This window comes from Oxyura jamaicensis, chromosome 1 (genome assembly GCF_011077185.1).
Source record: "Oxyura jamaicensis isolate SHBP4307 breed ruddy duck chromosome 1, BPBGC_Ojam_1.0, whole genome shotgun sequence".
NCBI lineage: Eukaryota > Metazoa > Chordata > Aves > Anseriformes > Anatidae > Oxyura > Oxyura jamaicensis.
The window spans coordinates 52,219,418-52,227,446 of record NC_048893.1 but is presented as its reverse complement, the minus strand read 5'-3'; the positions used below and the strand labels follow the sequence as shown (position 1 = coordinate 52,227,446).

General features: G+C 43.1%; 1 protein-coding gene across 2 annotated transcripts; it reads left to right on the top strand.

Annotated features, from left to right (window-relative positions):
* Positions 1–105: 105 nt before the first annotated feature.
* Positions 106–7,642, top strand: XPNPEP3 (X-prolyl aminopeptidase 3). Of its 2 annotated transcripts, none has more exons than XM_035338635.1 (5): positions 106–267; positions 1,764–1,880; positions 4,074–4,481; positions 6,760–6,962; positions 7,433–7,639. In XM_035338635.1, exons 1-5 carry the CDS (start codon positions 222–224, stop codon positions 7,523–7,525), a joined length of 867 nt encoding a protein of 288 aa, XP_035194526.1. In that variant the 5' UTR covers positions 106–221; the 3' UTR covers positions 7,526–7,639. The 2 variants fall into 2 exon arrangements, with proteins under 2 accessions (XP_035194526.1, XP_035194536.1); XM_035338645.1 differs by lacking the exon at positions 106–267 and adding an exon at positions 607–646 and having other exon boundaries at positions 7,433–7,642.
* The last annotated feature ends 387 nt before the right edge of the window (positions 7,643–8,029 follow it).

Genomic DNA, 8,029 nt, shown 5'->3' with positions numbered 1-8,029 from the left:
GCTGCGCCTCAGGGCGGCCGCGCGCTGGTCCCCACCGCCTCTCCCCCTCGCAGCGCCGCTCGCCGGGTGCCTTGTGCGGGCAGCTCGGGCGGGCCCCTCAGGCGGTGCCGGGCCGCCTGTTGGCGGTGTCACGGCGCGGCGACGCGGCGGGGAAGGCCCCGCGGTGGGCGGGCAGGGGGCGGGCGGGTGGCGGAGCCCCGCGCTGGCGCCGGCCTTTGGCCATGCGGAGGCTCCTGGCGGCCGTGAGGGGCTGGCGCGGCTCCCCAGGTCAGAGGGTCCTTCTCGCCGCGGAGCCCCAGCCCCTGCCGCCGGCCCCGGGCGCTGAGGAGGGTGGGGAGAGGGCAGGTGGGAGGCTGGCCCCGGCTCCGGGTGGTGGCCCTGAGCACGCCTGGGCCCGCCGGGGGAACGGAACGGGTTGTTGTGTAGAAAATAAAACACGACATTGGAAAGCTTCCCCAGGTGTTCAGGATGTCGCTTTATTGAATGCCTGTTGTGGTCCCTCAGCTCGCTGCTTGTTTGGGGGGAGAGCCGCAACAAAACCTCTCGTTTTCTGTAATTAAAACTATAATTAGCCCTCCCTGCATCCCCGGACTGTTCATCCAGTCAGTCATCACGTAGTGAATGTTTTATGCTGTGCCTATCACTTGTTACCATAAGTAATCCCCAATTAGTGGCTAAGCACCACTCCCAAGGCGTACAGCTCTGCCACAGACCCACGTCTCTTCCCTCTGCAAGGCCGGCAGCTGCTCAGCTCATGTCCATGCTTTACACTTGCTTCTGCCGCTGAAAAGTTGCTGATCATTTGTTCTGAGAATCCGAGACTAGGCCATGGCAGCATTAAGTTGATTTTGTAGCAGGCACATGGCAAGTGACATGAAAGGCAGCGTCTGAAGCATCAGCTGCTAAGTGTTAGGAAACCCACTATCATCTCCCTCAGTGTGTTAGATAATTTGCAGCTAGGCGTCAGCAATTCTTCAGCTGTGAAAGGCTGCGACTGAGAAATCCAAAGTCGGTAAAGTTTGTGACACCAGTATTTAATTTCTGCTTTTGCCTTGCTGTGCGCTCCCCCAGCTCCCAAATGCACGCTTGTAATTCTCTTTAAAAATTGCCTGCTTTGGCTGCATGAGCAGTTAGTGGGTGTGGAAATGGGATACACAGCGGTGCTGCTGGGGAACCGTTTTCAACTTGGCCGCTGCTCCTGTCAAGTTAAATACTTAAGGAACCTCAAGTGTCTTTCATCCAGGAAAAAAATACCTGCAACTTGGTGACGTCTTAGTGGCATTATTACTAACAAAAGGACTGTAGAGGCCCTGAAAATTCTACAGTTGTTCCATATTCACGGAACAGATTCATGTTCCGAGCGGTCTTTGAAGGTGTAGTCAAGAAACAGCGATACGCAGGCGGAAAGGATCGCTTCGAGCCCTCTGCTGCTTGAGCAAAGCAGGGGATGGGGACAGAGCTGAGTGCATCTTGCGCACAAAGAGCAGGCATGTGCATGTAACACGGCGTTCTGTTTTCTTGCTGGACTGTCAGGTTTAACTGTTATGCTAATTTCTTTCAATCTATTTTACAAATATTTGGTCATTAGTTTAGTTGTTTCATAAACTATCAAGGTACGCAACAAATTCAAAAGTTAAGTAGGGTTATTTTTGTGATATGAGGCAAATGAATTCTACAACGTCTAAGATGACTGGAGAATAATTCTGCAGTTTGCTGACTGTAAAGATCCTTTACCTTGACACGGTGCGTTTCTTTTCCTCTAGTTTGCAAGTCATGTGCGCTCCGAAGATTTTCCATCCAGCCCGCCCAGCAGAAGAAGATTCCAAACCGGTATTTGGGCCAGCCCAGCCCCTACACACACCCACACCTTCTCAAACCAGGTTAGGTTCATGCTCAGTATGAGCCAATCGCTGACATTTTTTCTTTTCTCTGCTTTTCTGAGATGTCCAGGACAGAGTATTGATCTGTTGCATCATACGGGTGTCCGTGATTTCAGCTGCTCATGATTAGCTTCACTAGGCAGTAGTGAGCTCAATATTTTGTGAGACACAAAATAAAGGCCCTGATTCATGAAGGGAGAATGGGGAGAGACTTACTGAGAGATGGTCACCGCTTGTCTAAAGAATGTCCTCTTCAGAAGAGTGTTTGAACTGTGAGGAAGAGAAGAAAAACAGACAAGTCTCTATAAAGTTAGAAGGTAGTGATAAAAGAGATGGTGAGGTTGTGCACATTTATGAAATAGTGAAAATCAGTTTGTAGATACGAGGTGACAGAAATTGAAAATAAAAATATATTCAAGAATACATCCAGAAAAATATTCAGAATGTTTGATTTTTTCATAGGTATGTATACAGAGAGAACACGAGTATTTAACCATATACTTAGATGTTTAATTGTAGGATAATTCAGGTCAGAAGGGCCCTCAGGACATTACCAGGTCCACTCTCTGCTCAAAGCAGAGCCAACTGCAATATTAGATCAGGTGGCTCAAGGCACTGATGAACAATTCACAGTAAATGAGATACTTTAAAAGTACTCAGAACTGAAATACCAGAGAAGAACTCTAGCTGTTCATAGTAATTCCTTTTAATAAAGGAGTGTTGTTTTCCTGAAAATGATATGACATTGTTTTATTGTAATTATTGTTTTTAAAAGAAAATGTCTTTAAGGCAGAGAGAATTCCACGCCTTGCAATTGGAAGGAAACCTACTGCGGCTTCTAAACTTGACTGGACTGTTTGCAGTGGTTAGCTGGCTGGCATGTAGTGGAGGCTAGGAAATTTGTAGCATAATATTGCAGAAACGTGGGATCAGATTCCACTAAAACAGTTTGTATTCTATGTCATTTGTATATCTACAGATAAAAATAAATAAATAACTTTTATACCAAATACCAAGGTGTAAAGTTTAATGCAAACTAAATGTGTTTTCTTTAAACTCTTCTGTCAGAGAAAAACATTCTGGGTAGAACTCTCCCACCCCACTTCTGCAAGAATCCATTTATAAGTATATATATATATATTTTCTAGAATTGTCAATACGTTAAATAATATGAAACTAGAATTTAACAGTATGGAAATTCAATCCATGTTAAAATAAGATATTAGCCAAAGCACTGATTAAGGCTCAAAAATTAATCTATAGCATAGTTGAGGAGTCTCACATTTTAAAAAATACATACTTAGTCCGTTGTTCATTGTTTTTTTTTCTTTACTTCAGTCTTGTTTTGGTGAGTCTTTTGATAGCTGTGCTTCATGCCCTTTGCAACTGGAGCAATATGAACATACCTTCATCTAAAATACGATTTGTTTAGTTAGAGTCATTAGGAATATAGTACTTAGCTTTAAAAAATCCGAATCGTTAATTATTGAGAGCAGCAACATCTTCCCCGGAGAAGATTCCTTCTTTTAATCAGAGGTTCTGATGCCAGCCTGCAGGCCGTGGTTTCTTTCTGCGTGGAATCCTGTGACTGTACTCTGCAGGGACAACCTCTGTGTTTCTGATTCACCTCCCAGTAACACTCTGCCCCTTAGAGCTTAGAACTAGTTACTTTATGAGTTGACTTGGCGTGTATTTGAATAGACATTTTAGCTTTATCTGAGGAGATCTGTGCTCAGCCTGAAGAGGTAATCTTCTGTTCAATGTCCAGATGCCATAAAAAAAAACACATCAGTTTTCAGCAGCCAAAGTTCAGTTTGCCTTGTCCCTTCCCCATTTTTCCTTATCTATCTGAAATTTATTCTTTCCAGAGTTTTATTCACTGAATGCTTTGGATTGTCTAGATCTACCAGGTTCTGTGATTTTTGCCTTTGCACAGAAATTAAAACAGAAAATCTGTTTTTTGTTTAAAACAAATTTCTCCCTTTGCATGATGGAGGAGCAGAAAGAGTGAGGATGTGCTGTAGGGATGGGAGCTGAAGTGATGTAGGAGACAGCAATGGAAAGACTAATTGTGGAGGGACCACAATGAAGCCATGCATATGAAAGGCATCAGGGAGGAGGCAGGAATCAGGCACTGTGATAAGTATCATGAGTGCCATGAATTTCTTGCTCTGATTTGGTTTTTGTTCACAGGGGAGGTAACCCCAGGATTGTCACAGGTGGAATATGCTCTTCGCCGACACAAACTGATGGCATTGATCCAGAAGGAAGCCCAGGACTGTGATGGAGTGGACCACACAGTGATTCTGCTATCGAATCCCACGTACTACATGAGCAATGACATCCCCTACGTTTTCCACCAGGACACAAACTTCCTGTACCTCTGCGGCTTCCAGGAGCCTGACAGCATCCTGGTGCTGCAGAGCCTTCCCGACAAAGCGCTGCCCTCCCACAAGGCCATCCTTTTTGTGCCCCGGAGAGATCCGAGACGAGAGCTGTGGGACGGGCCCAGGTCAGGCACAGATGGGGCTGTTGCTCTCACAGGAGTAGATGAAGCTTATGCTATAGAGGAGTTCAGGCACTTGGTGGCCAAGCTGAAAGGTAACAGAAAATGGAGAGGGGGTGAGATGAGACATGGGTGGTAGGGTCTGAATGAGACATCTTATCAGTTCTGGGAAGTAGCTGGGTACTAATTAGGTGAAGCATCTCCCTTGAATACGTAATTAGGGAGCCTGTATTGGTGCTAGTGTCTGTGGAAATGAGGGTTTCATGTAGGTTCTTTAAGATACTCTCTCCTTCTTGACTGACTGCAAAAAAGATGCAGGATCTTAAGTTAGGCATCTAACTTTGGCAACTCTAGCTTGCCAGAGTGAATTTCCCACCTTTTGTCCCACATAATCTCAGTAAGAATAATCCTTAATGGAGAGGTGGTCTGTGCAAGTAGGAGGCTTGTTCTGCTGTTCCTGCCTATTCTGTATCTCATCTGTTCATAGAAAATTTTAGTTAGGCTGGCATCTTTCATGTACATTACATTTACTTTGTAATCCCAGTGAGGTGATACAAAACTGCTTCTCTGACAGGTTCTGTCTGTCCCGTGTGAGCAGTTGTCTAGTTGCTGCATATCAGATTTTTCTATGAAAGATCAAGTATTAAGCCATCTCATTTTCTCAGTGTTCTTGAATACACTGAGCACAGCTATACGCCATCTCTGTTAGATAACCAGATATTCTTGTTAGCTTCTTGAGAGATAATAATGGAAATATACTTTGAAAACAATAGTTTTTCTTCAGCTCTAAACTTCTTGTGTACCCTTGTGGATACTGGTGAGCACATTTGTGAAAAGTAAGGTATATAATAAACAAGACAGAGTGGCAGACCATGTTACTTTTTTTAGGTGTGTCTTTTGCTGACAGAGCCAGAACCAGATGAAGCATGGGAAACTTAAAGGAATTTTATTCATAATAGACTCTGAAAAATGGTCCATCAAGTGATCTTGTTAGTCCCCTCATCTTTGTTAGCTAGTCATTGACGTATTCTTGAAACACAAACATTACTGTCCTTTAGATTTGTTCATATGCATCTTATGTCACCATGTAGCCTCAATACTTACAACCCAGGGTGAATTTGTATGTATTATGAAATGAAGCTGGAAGCTTATGACAATATAAAAAGGGCAAGTGCTTGGGAGATTACTCAGATCTAGTGAATGCTGGGATCTTAAATACTGCCTGTGATTCTAGTTATTTTGTTTCAAAGAAAGATATATTGAAAATTTAAAAAGGCACAGAAAGAACAACAAGAATGATCAGAAATATGGATTCGCTATGAGATACATGCTAAACAAACTTGCTCTGCTTGAAACAGAAAACAATGCGTAAGGTATGAGAGGTGTGTGGTTATAGAAAGCACAAAGAGGATGAATAGGAATGATTAGTCACTATTTGTCATTAGCTAAAATGAAAAGGGAACACTGAATGAAATGGTCAGGTGGCAGGTTTTCACACCTTTTAAGTTTTAAACTATAGATCATTCATGAGAGGTCTGGAACATCAAAAGTATAAATGGATTCAGAAGATTTTAGTCCCATGAAAAGCAGTAAATCAGTTATGAAGATGGAGCGTTGATGTGAAGAAACCAAGAGTGAGGAGGATGTGCTAGGAAAAATTCTTTTTCACTAATACCCTGTTTCTTAGAGACTTTTTGTGAGCATTTGCTAACGGTTACTGTCACCACAGACAGAGGGCCTAGGTGGGCCTTAGCTGTGACTCTGCATGGCTCTTCTACTCATTCCCACTTAAAATGCTCCTGTGGGGGAATGTGGGTGTGAGCTCCTATGTTCTAAATAAATTTTCACATAGGTAAATACGCTTGTCCTCAGTAAGTTCATCTCCTCTAAATGACTGAAATAAGCAGTTTTCCCAAAAGATATTTTGAAGAATGGTTGATAATGACCATGATTCTATGCAGGGAGTTACAGGTAAACTGTCTTACAGCATCAGAGGGGACAGGCTAAATGAGAGAATGATTCAGAACACGCACCACTGCAATGCGGTGGCTCCCTTACCTATACAAGTGCAGCTTTGATACACAAATTCTAAATTAATCCGCACAAGATCAGTGCTGATCACAAAACCCAGTATTTGCATACAAGTGGGGATTTGTCAAATCTTACATGTTATGCATTGCTAATTTTCCAGATTTTGAAGAGAGCTCTATTATTCTGTGAAAGTATATATATGGACTGTAAATGCAGATTCAAAGGAAATTATCTTCTCAAATGTAGCAACAGGTCTAGTTTAGGAGGAGTGATTTTCTTCAGTATAGGGAAGAAATTTCTAAATTTATCTTCTTCTGCGTCAGCTTTTGTTTTGTATTCCAGGTGAGTCAAGCATGGTGTGGTATGACTTGACTAAACCAGTGCACAAAGAGCTGCACTCTGACTACATGCAGCCCCTGGCTGAGATAAAAGCTCGGAGCAAAAATTATATCCAGGGCATCCGACGTCTAGTGCAAAACCTTCGGCTGATCAAATCTCCTGCAGAGATTGAAAGGATGAAGATAGCTGGACGGGTGACAGCAGAGGTATGCAGTTGTGCTTAAAAGGAACTGCTCTCAAAATGAACCAATGCATTCCTTTAAATAAGAAAGGGGAGAGGGGTGGTGATAGGGTGAGGTAGGTTGGAAGGATAAGGTCTAATCTTGGTTACTGAATTGTTATCTCTCGGCTATTGGCTGAGCTTAGCTCCCTCCACATGACAAGGAGAAACAAGAAGACTGTTTGGACCACTAGCTTCTCTCAGTTAATGGAACTTCAGCCAAGATGAGCCAGCAGCTGTTAGACTGTTTTAAAGTACCATCTCTTCAGGAATAGGGGTTGTCCTATACTCTCTCCCCAACTTCCACTCTTCTTATGACATTTTCTTCCCCACTTATCCCATTGTTTTCAAGGAATCAGCTCATTTTAGGCATTCCCCAAAAGACAGTGGATAATAAAGAACTTCTCTCAAGTTCAGGCTCCTTTACTAACTGAAAGGCCCTGCTTTTTTTTGTAGGCTTTCATAGAGACAATGTTTGCCAGCAAATCCCTGGTGGATGAAGCCTTTCTGTATGCAAAGGTGAGTATGTCATTGTTGGGAGTGAGATAGAAGGGCTGGATGTTTCTTATTCTTCCAGGAAACTAGGAATGTCAGATCTCCCTATGATGTGCCTCCCACCGTAGCATATTCCTCCTTCACCCAACTTTCACATCTCCTTAGACATGCCCCAGACTCTCCTCAGCCTAGAACTGGAGTCTTGTTTGGACAACTCCTTTGACCGAAGTCAGTGTTGCAACAGATTGTTTTCGAGTGTGCTTGGATATGTCAACAGATTCTGAATTTGGGACTTATAATAATAAAAACGTGCTTCCACCGCTATGGATATGTATCTTGTACCACGTAGACGTACTAGAGTCTTACTCTCACGTATGGACTTGTCTCAGTGCTCAGTGTTCTGACACTGAGGATAAAATATTCTTCCTGGAGGTCTTTTTTGTTTGTTGCCTTTATTTCTAAGGAGCAGTGAAGTTGAAGCCAAAGCTCCACAAAAGGTTAATGTGCCTTTAATGGCATAAAAAGAGAAGTCTTTGTTTCTTTGTTTGTTTTTTTTTT

Bases quoted from the DNA above. Each gene is read 5' to 3' on its own strand.
- XPNPEP3 (XM_035338635.1), top strand. From the start codon at position 222: ATGCGGAGGCTCCTGGCGGCCGTGAGGGGCTGGCGCGGCTCCCCAG. The intron at 268-1,763 runs GTCAGAGGGTCC...CTTTTCCTCTAG, and splicing joins GGGCTGGCGCGGCTCCCCAG to TTTGCAAGTCATGTGCGCTC. The intron at 1,881-4,073 runs GTTAGGTTCATG...TTTTGTTCACAG, and splicing joins CCCACACCTTCTCAAACCAG to GGGAGGTAACCCCAGGATTG.